This window comes from Lonchura striata, chromosome 5, assembly GCF_046129695.1.
Source record: "Lonchura striata isolate bLonStr1 chromosome 5, bLonStr1.mat, whole genome shotgun sequence".
NCBI lineage: Eukaryota > Metazoa > Chordata > Aves > Passeriformes > Estrildidae > Lonchura > Lonchura striata.
Genome location: NC_134607.1, coordinates 2,180,864 through 2,195,384, shown reverse-complemented (window position 1 = coordinate 2,195,384; position 14,521 = coordinate 2,180,864). Strand labels below are relative to the sequence as shown.

The following is a 14,521-nucleotide window of genomic DNA, read 5'->3' as shown; positions in this document are numbered from 1 at the left end:
GAAGTAGGTGAAGGTGTGAAGGATTAATTTGGGCATTAAATCTGTCCACCTTTGCAATCATAAATCATTTATGTGGCACATGAACTTGGGAGTGTATGATTTGCAGTACAGAAACTCACCACAAGCCAGCCCATAACCATTCTCTACTTAAAAGACTAAAGAAAGCTGTTTATTTAAAATTTGAGGTAATCGGCTGTTTTTTCATAATACCTTATTACAAATATTTACATAGTTTCCTGGTTTTCCATTTCACATAATCATGACAAGATAGCCCACATTATCTAAGATTGTCTTTGGAATACCCAAGTTAATTGAAGCAAAAAACAAGTGCTCACATGGCCAAAAGATGATCTCAAAATTAGCCCAGAACAACAAAACTGACCATTGAAATCTACTGTGAATGTGCAATACCCCTCTAATCACAGGCAGTTGTAGTATCACATGTACTGGAACAGGCCTTGGAAAAATATTCTACACATTTGACCCTTTCCTGGGACTTGGGATTTCACCTCTAAGGTGACAGAGTTACCCTCGCTGTCTGCCCCTCTGACCCCTAAATTCTTCATATGATTGAGGCTCTTCTATAAAATCAAGAGGAGTAATTAAGGCATCCCTCTTCCTACCCTATAATTAGGCTTTCCACTACAGTGTGGGCAGTACAAATCTGAACCTTTCAGGCAGCAGATCCTGCAGATCCCTTATCTTTTTCTGGTAAACAGTCTCTAGAGCTCTTTTATCCTTCATACTCTTTCCAAGGTAAGATTATACCATGTACTTCTAAAGAAGAATTCATCAAAGTGACAACACTGATGTCGAAGATGTGGCTCTTCTCTTGTCAAAGTCCATGGGATTTATCCAGCACAGAACCCTAAAACGTGACTGAAAGGAGACACTTAAATTTAGATGACTTAGAGCTGATTAGTACAATAAACTGTTTATCTGTTAACTGTAGATAGGCAGTAAGTAATTTCAATTCAACATTTTGCTTTGTGAAAGGAAGTAAACACAAAGTTTATCACAGGCCAATAGGTGATATACTGGGAGTATAACTATTTATACAATATAATATTTAGCAGAGAAACAAAATAAAATGACAAGCCATTACTATTCACCTCACTTGTAATTGCCTGCGAACCATGGGTATTTTTATTTTTTAGCATAACCCAAACCAGAATTTGACTCTGATATATACTATTGTATTTGTAATGTATAATACAAATCTTATTTTCAATAAATACAAGCATGTAAACCAGTTTTAACATGCTAGTAGTCTGTATATATATATATTTTATATAAACCCACATCAACTATGGTTTGATGGCTTATTTTTTTTTAACAGCAGCTACTTTTCCATACAATAAACTTAAAGATTTTTCTTTGGCTTCAACTCATTTGACATTGCAATATAGTCTTCATAGAAAGAAACTGAGTTTCTGCAAAAATCTCAAAGACAATGGGATATTTAACTCCAAATTTGGCAAAATATTCATTTAGGCACTACAATAACAACCAAAATAAACAGATTCCAAGAGGCACAATTCCAAATCTGATTTAATTATTTGTGAGCTTCAAACTGAACACATGTTAAAGTGCTTTTTTAAATGAATATTAACTTGTTTTACATTAACTGTGTTTTATTTTAAAAACAGATAAGTACTTTACACCTGACCTCTCCAGCATATGTTAAAACTCTTCCTAGCTAAGGAAAAAGCCTGTAAAATGCAATCACTCAACCACAACACCATGCATTTGATAAAAGAAATGCAAACCATATGAGCAGAACTGGCAAATGTTTTGGGTTTTTTAAGCCTGAAATACAAATCTCCAAGTCATGCAAAATCATTGATCCCTGAAAACATTCAGATTATGAAATAAAAATGCATCATTCCTGTAGGACGGGTGTGATGATTAATAGCAGATTTACAGGGTATTCTCTCTTGTAGCATTCCTTCCATTGCACTTAAATGGATTTTAAAATCATCATGGATATGATCATATTTTCAGCATATAATCATGAATGTGGGACCTGGAGTTAGGGGGACACACGTTTTAATTTTACTGTGCTGTAAAATTTGAAAGGCAAGCATTCCTTTGGAATATGGATGTACTGGGGAAGAAAAGCAGGACTGACCAACGGCATTACTCTTTTTCCATCAGTTCCTTATTTCCCTTCCTGCTGGTCTCATTTCTCCCCATTTCCTTCCCCGCTGAGCTGATTTCTTCCAGCTGCTTCCTTGCAGAGTTCACTTTCTCTAAGAGCAGGAATATGTGTTCTGCAAACTCCCGCACAGCTCCACAGCCACCTCTGCTCTTACAGATGTAGCCAGCAGCCTTCTGAGCAGCAGCACAGGCATCAGCAGGCACACCACTCATACCTGCCTGCTTCAGGCACTCCACGTCAGACTCCTCATTTCCTAGGGAAGAAGATGACAAGCAAGGCCAAATATCACAGAAGGGAAAGAATCAGTATTTTTCTCAGTGTTTTTCTGAGTATGCATTGATCTGATTTTTTTTTTTTTTTTTTTTTTTTTTTTTTTGGTCACAGTGTTCATCTCAGCAGCTCAATAGTGCTTTGCACATGCAAGTCAGGTGTTGGAAAATCTTGGTGATCCATGTAAATGATCACATTTCACAATCTTCAGGCAAGAGAGTGCTACTTTTAAGAGCAGTAAAATTATGTGAGCAGCTGAATAAGCACTGGCAGGACTCCTCAATGAGCCTGTCACTGAAATACAGTTTAGTACAGAAGCACCTGGCTTTCAGTTCTAATTATGCCCATTTCAGAAGATAATCTATACAATATCCCTCTGAAATGAACTAGAATCAGTTCGAAATTGTCAGCTCTAAGTGTATGCTTATCAACATTTTGATATCAAAATGTTTCCTAAAAACAACAGCTTTCCTATATCCCACTGGAAAAACAGTGAAGACTTCCATTCCCAAATTACACAGATTCATCAATGTCTGTAACATTTAGATTGTACCCTACCAGGCCTTAAAATACCTGCTTTTGGTGATTGTGTGCTGTAATGTGCAGAGCAATCCCATTAAATCCAGTGTATTTACAAAGAGAAAAGTGGTTTGAAGCTCAGCAGCAGTATAAAGATTCTATTTGTCTTTGCTATTTAAATTGAATAAACCAAAAGAAAAGGAACTGACCTAAGTAAGCCACCTCTTTCCAGCTCAAACCCATGTCTTCCTGCCAGTCCTTCAGAACCTGTAGTTTATTTGTTACACTGACTTTTGCTACACATCCCAGCTGCATGGCTGACAGAGTTTTTGAACAATCTCTGTCAGAGATGAGTCGAACCTATGGAAATAAAATTAGAGTAAGTTCTACATCCAAAGAATACGACACATAAGTTGATTTACTATTACAAAAAAAGCAGTTTTGCTAGTAGAAGCTCTCTCAGGTACCAGAAAAGCATCAAATGACTGATTTTCAAAACTCAGAGCAGAAGTGATTAGCATCCAAAACCACAGAGAGTCTTGAGGTGCCTTTAGAATGGTGAAATAACTTTCTTCAGCCCTCTCTGATGTTAAAAAATAATTTACATTTGTCTTTTTAAATGCAACATGTGCTAAATAAAATACTAAATATCACAGTATGGTGGTATGGTGACTATCTAGTGCAGTATAATCCAATTATGTCACTGTGTGGAATGAGAGAATTCCCAAGAAAGATTCCTGAAATATTTGCCAAAGTAGAACATGAAGTTTTTTCCTTGGCCTCTCTACTTAATAATATAACTTTATTTATAGCAGCATTTCAGAGCATCAAACCAACACTACACAGACTGAAGCAGCACAGCACATTTATCTCTGGAAGTCCACTCCAAATTCAAAGTTTCAGGAATGGTGCACAAGGTAAGCCAAAACCAGAAGATAATTGCAGCAGGATCTTTAGAAATCTCAGATACAAATCTTTCAGGTTTTTTGTAAGATGTAGACAAGATTATCTTCCCTAATTGCTTTTAAATACAAATAAATGTTTGACAGTGATTTTAAGTACAGAAGGAAGAGAAGCGGAGCACAAAGCAGGATTATATCAGCAACACAGACTAGAAATAAATAAAGTGCAGCACAAAGACCTAGAGGTTTTTAATGAAACATTCCAAGTCAAAAAAGGTATGGAAATGGGCTCCCAAAGGCAACAAAACAGTGATTACAAGCTTGCTACTCCTCTGGCTTCCCAGAAAATGAAGCTGAAAAAACATCTCCATTGTACAGGAGTGGGCTCTGGGGTGACTAAGTACCTAAGCCTTCCAGTGCCTGAAGGGAGCCCACAGGAAAGATGGAGGGAGACTCTTGACAAGAGCCTGGAGTGACAGGACAAGGGGGAATGGCTCTAAAGTGACAGAGGGGAGGTTTAGATTGGATATGAGGAATAAATCGTTCCCTGTGAGGGTGGAGAGGCCCTGGCACAGGTTGCCCAGAGAAGCTGTGGCTGCCCCATTCCTGTCAGTGTTCAAGGCCAGGCTGGATGGGGCTCTGAGCAACCTGGGATAGTGGGAGGTGTCCCTGCCCACAGAATGGGGATGGAACAAGATGGATCAACCCAGGCCATTCTGTGATTCTGTGAAAGAGGCTGCAATTACTGTGATTGAGAACTTTCTCAAAACACTTATTTTCCTCTGAGGGTTCTGAGGATAACATTTGTCCCAACCAATACATTATGCTGCTTGATCACAAGTACTGTGAAAAAACTTCAACTTCTATGCTGCAAGAATATAATTGTTTAGAATCTTTTAATGTGCAGGTTACATGAGACATGAAGGCTCACTCTTCACAACAGCACTTACCTGGATTCCTCTTTTATGTAACAGATCAATGCCAACAATATCCCTGTAATCATAGGAGACCATTTCCTTGTGATCTTCTGTCACATAAATGCGACCATTGGTCAGGCATCCATCAATACTGCAAACCAAGAGCTTCACCTCTTTTAGTGGCTCTTTGCCAAAATATCCAAAGCTAGAAAAAGAAATTACCTTTTTAGGATGGAAGTTTTTGCACATATCAAAACCCCAAGTATTTTCCATACAATTATAATCTTCAGACGGAAGAATCAGCTTTGAAATTCTTCTTTTCTAATGTTTTTTCTCATCATTATCACACTCCAGCTATATTGTCCCTCTTCAAAGAAACTAACAGAACCATCCAAAAGAGAGTTCATTTATGTCATCCACTTAAAAATTAGGATGAAAAAGGCACAGAAAATATACTCCATTCCCACTCATTATTTCCTTAGAGCAGCTACAAAGAAAAGGCACCTGGTGAGCTGGAATCAGCTCATGCCCTCTACACAAACATTCCCATTCGTTGGGCATCAGTTATAGAGGTCTGGAGCATGGAAATCTGAGACACCTCAGCTGGGAAAGCCAGGTGATGATGCTAACACATTGCTGAGGTATAGTGAGGCTTACACTCTTCACCAAACTGAACTTTAAGAAAAAAAAATCAAGCTACCAAAACCTCACTATGTAACAAAGGTAATTCAATTGATTTCTACGGAGAGAAGAAAAAATCCTGGGCAGAAATAAAGCTGCCCAATTGTCTTTGGTCTCCATTGCTTACATTCCATACATTATGAATTCACATGACCACACTTTCAAACAAGCAGCACCAAAGAAATAAAGGAACAAAAAGTGCTTTTACCTCAACACTCTCTGCTCTGCAATAGGCCAGTCAATGTCTATGTCAATATCCACACTGTGCTCTGCACGCATTTCATAGTAGGCCATTTTACCACCCTGAAGGAAATAAAATCCACTCAAATTTTCTGCTTAGGTCAACACAAACAAAAAACTCTACAATTTAGCACCGTGCAATGAAAGCCAAGTGCCTGGCTACACAGTGGCCACCATGGCTTATAAAAAAGTAAACCATTAATTATGTTTTTGCCAGTGACACAGAACAGTTAATAACTATTGAAGAAATTGAAGGAACAGTTAATTTGAAGGAACTTCAAACATCTCAACTGAAGGAACTTCCTAATTGAAGGAACAGTTAATAACTACTGAAGAAATAGTTAATAACTATTTCCATTTTACAACTAGAGTAAGTGTGCAAGATGTTATGCATTATAGCAATTATATAACACTAATTTCACTAGATCTTTTAATCAGTAAAATAGTAATACCTTTAGCATTTGCTTAGGAAGACTATTATTATTATAATTTGCTTACTGTTACTTAATTTCCAATGGCAAAATATCCACCACACCCCAGTGTTGTTCTGCACCACTACATCAGGATGTAAACATCAGGAAAGGGATAAAGACTGTTAAAGTTACAGTATAAATTTGGGGTATGCTTAAACTGGCTGAACAGAGAAATTTACAGATTATGACAAGGCTCTGACACTGCATGAAGCTCAGTTTTACACCTTTAGTGGCACTAAAATGAATTCCAAGATCCACTGGTGAACTCATGCAAAACTCAACTCAGTACTGTACTGGTTTAGGGTTAAAGCTATATAAGACATTTATTTGCAAAAAATTATTTGCTATGGAGGATGCTGTTACTGGAACTGCCCTAGCTATAACTGTTTGTAACCTGCTAAGTTACAATTAACAAACTGTTCTGAGGTCAGGGTGCTGTTATTTCATACTGACTGCATCAGAAATCAAAACAAAGTATTGAATTCATAACCCTCTACGGCAAGAGTAGATGTATTATTCTGAAGAGCATGAAAAACCAGAAGCACTAACCTGCAGATAGCCTTTCTCAATCAGATGCCTCTTGGCAAAATAAAAGGAGCCATTTTCATAGAGCTCCCCAGGCCAGTCTTGTCTGCGGTACCGTTTTGCTGGATTCAGGTTTTGGGGCTCTGTCATCTTGTTTTCTGTTAACAGAAGGAAAAAAAAAAAGACAAAATAAGATTTAAATAATTCCTGTTCAGAGTCACTTAACATCCTAAACAACTTTCTGTTGAAAAATTAAGGGCATAATTCAGTCACCAACTTCTCTCATTATTGCCTCTTGCTGCTTAACTCTATAAAGGAATCACAGACTGCTTTGGGATGGAAGGGACATTAAAGATGAGCCAGTTCCTACCCCTTGCCATGGGCAGGGACACCTTTCACTAGCCCAGGTTGCTCAGAGCCCCATCCAACCTGGCCTGGAACACTTCTAAGGGATGCAGAATCCACAACTTCTTTGGGGAATCACTGAATTGCTTCTCTTTCTTGGAACTGTGGATCAACTGGAGGACTACTCTGTAAGTCCAGCAGTGGAAAAGGGAATTTTTCATTACCACTTTGGGAAAAAACCCCAAACCAACCAAAGAAAAACAACAACAAAAACCTAAGAGGTTATTTGCTTCAAAACTGTTTCCTACAAGCAGAAGGAGGAGCATTCTTCCCAACTGTCCTTGGCAATGTGAAAGAAATACTATTCCTGTATTCCAACTCCTAGTGCACACAGAAATGCCTGAATGCACTCTGATACCTGAAAGGACAAGCCTTAAATCTGGAAGGTGAAAAAGAGCATATATGAATAATTTTTGCCTGTGAAAACATCCTGGCACTTCCCCAAAATACATCCTATTTAAGGATATGCATTAACTCTTCATAAGTGGTTTAATCAGTGTCCACAAATAAACAGCTGTCTGCACAGTCTCCCAAAATATCCCATACTATTACCAATGACATGAGCAGAAACCAAATCAAGGACCAGAGACTTTTGTCCATAAGTCACCTCAATCCAGATGTATAAAGCAGCTAAAATTCACCAGGTCTCAGGATCCAGTAACTACAAGATACTTAGAGGGCATTCTCAAACACCCAAAACATCCTGAGGCTTTAGTAGACACACACACACACCTTATGTTTCATAACCAACTAAAGCTTTGTGCTCACTGAAGTAAACATTTCCAGTCAGACAGAGACACCATTCTCTTTCAGAGTCTATCAATATTCAACCTTAATGCAGAAGGAGCAACAGAACTTCACCAAAAAAAACCCCAAAAAACCACAACAACTCCATGAAATTATTTTAGTATAATCAGTATTCTAAAGCTGGAAAAATAAAAAGAAGAAAAACCACTGTATAATGCTGCTGTGAATCACTGTCACCTGAACCACCACACACCTGAAAGGCCATTTGCATTTATCCTTAAGCTGCTTATGTTGGCACAATGTGTTTCCAGCTCTCCTCAGTCCTAGCAGCTGAATGAGTCCTTATCTCTCACCACATTAAAATGTTTGGATGTCATTTTGTGCTGAAGAATTACTTCTTTTTTAGGTAGGCCTCAAGGCTTTCTTATTTAACAATCTGCCTATGGGACACAACCACTTCAGGAAGCCACATGGCAGATCCACATGAGATTTATTCTTTCACATTTGTCCCTTCCAGCATCTCAAGATATGCATGTGGCTTCCTAAACTGCAATCCACAGAATCCTGAAATTGCCACCCATGCTTTTGATACTCCTCTTATACTGCACAAACAAAAAGTGTCACTTATTTCTTCTCTTATGGGGAACAATGACAATATTCAAGTATTCGTTCTAAACAAAGGCTTAACTTTTATTTCAACTTATCTCTCAGATCAAGCCTCATTTATTACACATGCTCTTTTATAGCATGATGCTTTCTAAACTCACAAAAAATTTCATCTGAAGCAATTTATATCTCAACAGAGTAACTGTAATGCCTGAGTAATTTTAATTAAAAACAAAACAAAACAAAACAAAAAAGCCACCAAAACTCCAGTGTGAGAGTAGCTGAAACAGCCATTTTTAAAAAACGAAGAAAAAAATTCTGCTTTAACCACAGAAACAAAGCCAACATACAAACCATGTGGAATAGCTCTTTATACCAGGACAAAAGAGGGTTTACAGCTAAACCAAGGTGTATTCTTTATTTGTAAAATTTCAGTCTTTGGTCATCTTGGCCACTGTAGCTGAGGGGCATATTTTCTCTGTGAAAAACCAGTCATGTTTTTCTGGATGAGCTAAGCAACATGAGTTCAGCTTCCATGACTCAAAGGCATTTTGCAACGTGACATAAGTCAGCAGCCAAATTATCAGGATGAAACAAAACCTAAGTCCCCTGGCCAAGAGATTGCCATCTCATCTCACCAAGATTTTATCTCACATTACTGGTCATTTGTTAGCTACTGCACAGCAAGAACAAACAGTTTTCCAGCTAGGACTTCAGTGTCCTGTCTAAATACACATGAATACCACTGGGAAGAAGTTAACATGTAAAGAGTTTTTTGGAACTGTATCTTCAGCTTAGACAAGCTAATATAATTTCAACAGAATTTTAATTTTTACAAAACAGTTACAGAAAGGCTCATCAATGCTCAGTAATGGACAATAATTGCTCAGACACCAATGCTTGGAAGGAATTTCTAAGCCATCTCAAATCTCTCACAGAAAACTCAGTCCATGCCTCAGACATCACTTTCTAAAATAGCACAGGTATGAAAAGCAAGAATTTGGAAAAAAAAAGGAAAAAAAGTTAAGTATAACTGTAACCAGAAACATCTAAATATTACCTCCTTTCTTTACCTCACTCCATCTGAATTGATGCCTCCTCACCACAGAGAAGACAGAATCAAACCCCTCCTTCTGGATCATATCTGCCACCTTTATAAGGTCACTGGGATGTAAACAGGGAGATGTTGCTTGAATATTTCCTACAATATCAACCTCTAAAGAAAAACAAAAAGACATTTATGAAAAAATTCACATCTTTAGTAACATAACTGCAAAGTGTGGTATGAGCAAGTACCACATACAAAAAAAAAAAAAAAATTACTCAATGCTTTACTTATTTTTTTAAATAATAAGTGCATCATCTCTCTGGGGCTACAATATAAAAGCTCAGCATATTTCATCCCTAATTTACCATGATGATGGTTGAGAAACTCTGTGATGGCCTCCAGGGAAGTTGAGGAGTCTTGAGAGACTTCAGGGCTTCTGCGATGGACCTGAGCACCAAACTGCTTTGCAACCTTCTCGATCTCATCGTGGTCTGTGGAAACCCATATGCTGTTGGCAGACAGTGACAGAAATTAATATAAAGAATAAACCCCACCATTGTTGACTTGCCTGTTGTAATTTAACCTGAAAAAAACCAAAACCCCAGCTAGTTTGTCTGTACTGTACTTTGCAATGAAAGGAACTAATTCTTGTATCTGTTTTAATAAAACTATCCCAGTCAGCCCAACAAGCAGCTTTTAATAGCAGGGATAAAAATCAACAGTGTAAAATCTGAATCTTGAGTTGCATTCCATGCAAGAAGCTTAAGCAGCATAAAATTTAGAAGTGTTACCAGAAAAACCCAGTGTCAGCTCAAAGAATTTGTTAGGCATGTTAACAAATCAATGAATTGTGAATGCATTGGATGTGGCATGCAAAATCATGTAAGAGTTTAATTTACAAGTAAAACTGCCACAAAGTTAAAATATTAGCTAATGCTACAAATGTGTTAAAATGTGTTCATTGGCTCCATGCACTCCCAGAGAAAGAGCTGTTCAAGTTCCTTATGTTTTGGCACAGAAAATTCCAGTACTGGTAAAGCAAGATTGCAATTGTTCAGGGAAAACAAACATTTACAAAAGGAAAGGCTAATTCTGAATATCATGTGATGACAAACACTGAGCAACTGTGAAGCCACAGCTGTCATCGTGGTGACAAAAAAGCATGAGAGGTGTAAAAACAAAAGCTATGAAAAGTCACCCTTTCTCTCCCAGCAATTCTCATTCTCAATTCAGCATTCTCAATGCACTATCCACAGGAAATGGTGCTGCAGTTACATTTCTTCCCCCAAAGACATTGTGGAATAACTAGAATAAAAATATGTGTGACAGTGACAGCAATGGCAAGTCACACCCATGAGAACAAACACACAAGAGGTGTTTTCCAGAACCTGCTTTGGGATGGTGAACTTAAATACACACTCCCCATTCAGACACCAGAGTTTTGTTGTGTAACAGGTACCTTGCACAGCTGTTCTAAAGGTGACAAGGCAAACCTGATGCATGTCCACCTATTGCACCTGCCATGCCTCAAAGTCAGGCTGCACAACCCCGACTGGCTTCCTGTTGGCAAAATTCAGATGCCAAACAACAGCCACAGCAGGTCATTCAGCAATACAGCTTCACAATCATTAAGAAATTATCAGTAACCAGAAGTGTTCTTGTCTGTTTCTTTATTAAAAATAAGACAGAGTGCTGCATTCTCTACTTTTCAGATACAGCAAGAAAGGTTTTCCAAACTAGATAATGACAGAGCAGCCATGAGACACAGAATGCTCTGGGTCTAGCTGGGCTACATTTCTTCTTGACTTGCTCTGAGCATTATGCAGCAGGTTTGCACTGGGAATCTGCCTTTTAGTATGCTACACACTGAGCACATCCTAACCATGGCTTTAATTATCAGCAAATGTGTAGAAAATCCTCAGACTTGCTCCTGCAGAAAAATCTGTAGTGCCTCTATTCTCAACACCAAGATAGCATGTGTTTCTATCTAGCTCTAATTATTGCTTTTGAAGTTTCAGGCACTTAGCCACAAACTGAGCTTCTCTTCTGTGTCACATGGACACACAAGATTATCTCCTTCAACTTGACATTTGAGTGAGGCTGCTTCTGATGTGCTGGGTCCAGCTGTGGGCTCCCTGATACCAAAGGAAAATGGGAACAAGCTCAGCAGGAACCAGCACGATGACTGGGCCTGGGAGCACACGTGTGCCAGGAGGTGCTGAAAGAGACCTCTCAGCAAGGAGGTGATTTCACTGCTGGGCAGGTAGAGAGAAAATAAGGAGAATTTTTCTGGGTGAGTGCAGTGAAAGGAACAGAAGGGCTTTGGGGTCTCCATCCTTGGAGATGCCAAGCTCAGTGCACACTGTCCCAAGTACCCAAATGACCATGAACCAAAGTCATCCTGTGCTTCAGCAGTTCACAGGAGATCATCTCCAGCCTGGCAGTCCCATTTAATGCAGATGTCTTAATGAGGTCAACCCATCAATAATTACAACATCACCAGCTAGTGGCCACCCAACCACACATCAGAATAACTTTAATTTCCATTTATTGTGTTGTAAGACTTTAATTTCTTCATTCCTCTGCTGCTCACACTTAGCAGGAAGGGACAGCTGAGTTCTTGACAAGGGTGCCACAGTTTTGTCTTAAGTGAGTTTGAGTCCTGCCTCACTGGCAGAATCACGGCCTGGGTTAGGCTGGAAGGGACCACAGCGGCTCAGCTGGTCCCACCTCCCTGCTCTAGCAGGGTCACCTGGAGCAGGCTGGACAGGATTCCACCCAGGCAGCTTCTGCGTATCTCCACCGAGGGAGCCTCCACACCCTGCCAGGGCAGCCTGTCCCAGTAAAGCTCTTCCTCATGTCCAGGAGAACTTCCTGGCAATGAATTCCTGATGTTTCTCCTGTCCCAGTAAAGAAGCTCTTCCTCATGTCCAGGAGAACCTCCTGGACATGAACTCCTGACGTTTCTCCTGTCCTAGTGCTGGGTCCCACGGCGCAGAGGCTGGTCCCTGCTCTGAGCCTTCCCTCAGTGCAGACACTGAGAGTCATCCCTCTTGACGAAGCGGCGGCTTCCCCCAGCCCTTCCCTGGGCCAGGGTCCCCCGGCCCGTCCATCCCGAACCAGAACTCCCCGGCCCGTCCATCCCGAACCAGAACTCCCCGGCCCGTCCATCCCGAACCAGAACTCCCCGGCCCGTCCATCCCGAACCAGAACCCCCCGGCCCGTCCATCCCGAACCAGAACCCGCCGGGGGAAGGGGAAGCGGAGGGCAGGCGGCGCATGCGCACCTGTGGAAGACGCCGGCATCGATGGCGGCGCGCAGCACCCAGCCGATGAGCGGCACCCCCGCCAGCAGCTTGATGTTCTTCAGCGGGATCCCTTTGCTGCCGCCCCGCGCCAGCACCAGCGCGGCCAGGTGGGGCTGCGGCCGCCCCTCACACGCATCCATGGCCGTGTCCCTGTCCCGCTCCGCTCCCCTCCCGCCGCGCCCTGCCACGCGCGCGGACCGCCCCCTGGGGCATGCCGGGAAATGTAGTCCTGCGCTGCCGTGCGGGCGTGGGGGGCTCGGGGGTGGTTCGGGGGATGATCCGCCCTTCAGGGAGGAGAGGGCACTCTTTTGGCACATGGTGCCCCGCATAGCCCCGTCTTCGTGCCTGCTTTCACGGCAGGACGGACGGACGGGTGGACGGGTGGATAGATGGACGTGTTCTAAATCAAAATGTGTCCAGCCAAATTAAAATGAAAAAACATAAAATATTTATTTTGCAATCCAATTCTATCTATCCAGCCACACGGAAAGAACAGAGCCGAGCCCGGGGTCAGCCCTGGGTGTGCAACAAGGAGTCAGCCTCAGCAGAGGTTTTCCTCTGTGCCCACACGCCTCCATCCCGGTACAAGCAGCTTTTATAGGGAAAATTCTCCCTGAGGCTAAGATTTCGGCAATCAGTCCTTTTTTCTATTCAGAGTCCATAGGGTAATAAAATTTTCTTTTTTGGTGATGAGGAAGAACAATTCAGTATCCGGAGTTGTTGAATCCCTTGATGAAGTTTACGGGAACCCTGCATTCACATTAATCTGCCCAGGGATTTCCATGATATCCATCTCTGGTCGTTTATGCAATGATCAGCGCCTGGGGTCCCCGTATCTCTCCAGACATGACCCATCTCCTGGCCGAGCCACATCATTTTACGTGTAAATCGGGTTCTAATATACACCAGATCTCGCCTGCGAGGGTTGGGGGACTCCTAATACAAATGTGTATACTCCAACAAATATTCAATATCACATTTATCATACTAGAAATGGTGCGAATTATATCTACTACAAATAACAGACAGACGGATGGATGGATGGATGGATGGACGGACCTCTGTGGTGTGTATCCCTTTAGTCTAGAGAAGACTGCGAGGGAATCTCATGAATGCGTGTAAATATCTCAAAGGGCGCCGAGAGGATGGTGCCAGACTCTTTCCAGTGCCAGGACGAGGAGCGCTGGCCATGAACTAAGCACGAGAAGCTCAGCAGGAGGAGGAATTTCTGCACACTGAGGGTGGCAGAGCCCTGGAACAGCTGCACCTGGAGCCTCCCTCTCCGGGGACATTCCAGCCCCACCTGGACACGCTCCTGTGCCATCCGCTCCGGGTGGCCGAGCCTGGGCGGGCTCTTGGACGGGCCGATCTCCGGAGGTTCCTATAATCAGAATTCCGTGCTAATCCCGCGGTTCTGCAGCTCTGTGCGGCCGCTCGCAGGACGGCGCTGCCACCCTGTGGGCACCCGTGGCTGGAGGGGAGGTGGGCTGGGAGCCCAGGGAGCTGAGCCCCGGCACCGTGCAGGACAATTCCGGGTTTTCTTCCGTCCCTAAATTCCGAGGGTTCCTCCAGCCTCACTCCCTTCCCTGCGGAGCAGCCCCGGCAGAGGGCAGAGCAGCCCCACGGAGCCTGGTGGTGGGAAGGGGAGCTGGAGCGAGCTCCTTGCTGCTCCTTTTCTCTTCCTAAAAATGTATCAAAGCATGAAAGCACGATGTTGTTA

The 14,521-nt window shown here is 41.8% G+C and overlaps 1 protein-coding gene across 1 annotated transcript; it reads right to left on the bottom strand.

Moving 5' to 3' along the window:
* Positions 1-1,123: 1,123 nt before the first annotated feature.
* CMAS (cytidine monophosphate N-acetylneuraminic acid synthetase) lies at positions 1,124-13,145 on the bottom strand. Its single transcript, XM_021539192.3, has 8 exons — positions 12,781-13,145; positions 9,860-10,002; positions 9,507-9,662; positions 6,713-6,846; positions 5,659-5,753; positions 4,803-4,974; positions 3,160-3,310; positions 1,124-2,414 (listed from the first exon to the last, which is right to left on the bottom strand). Exons 1-8 carry the CDS (start codon positions 13,128-13,130, stop codon positions 2,140-2,142), a joined length of 1,476 nt encoding a protein of 491 aa, XP_021394867.3. The 5' UTR covers positions 13,131-13,145; the 3' UTR covers positions 1,124-2,139.
* Between the last annotated feature and the right edge of the window lie 1,376 nt (positions 13,146-14,521).

Excerpts from the sequence above, each read along its gene's own strand:
- CMAS (XM_021539192.3), bottom strand. The coding sequence starts at position 13,130 with ATGCGGGGCACCATGTGCCAAAAGAGTGCCCTCTCCTCCCTGAAGGGC. Across the intron at positions 4,975-5,658 it reads GCAGAGCAGAGAGTGTTGAG|CTTTGGATATTTTGGCAAAG; the intron begins GTAAAAGCACTT and ends TTCTTTTTCTAG. Across the intron at positions 2,415-3,159 it reads GAAAGAGGTGGCTTACTTAG|GAAATGAGGAGTCTGACGTG; the intron begins GTCAGTTCCTTT and ends CTTCTTCCCTAG.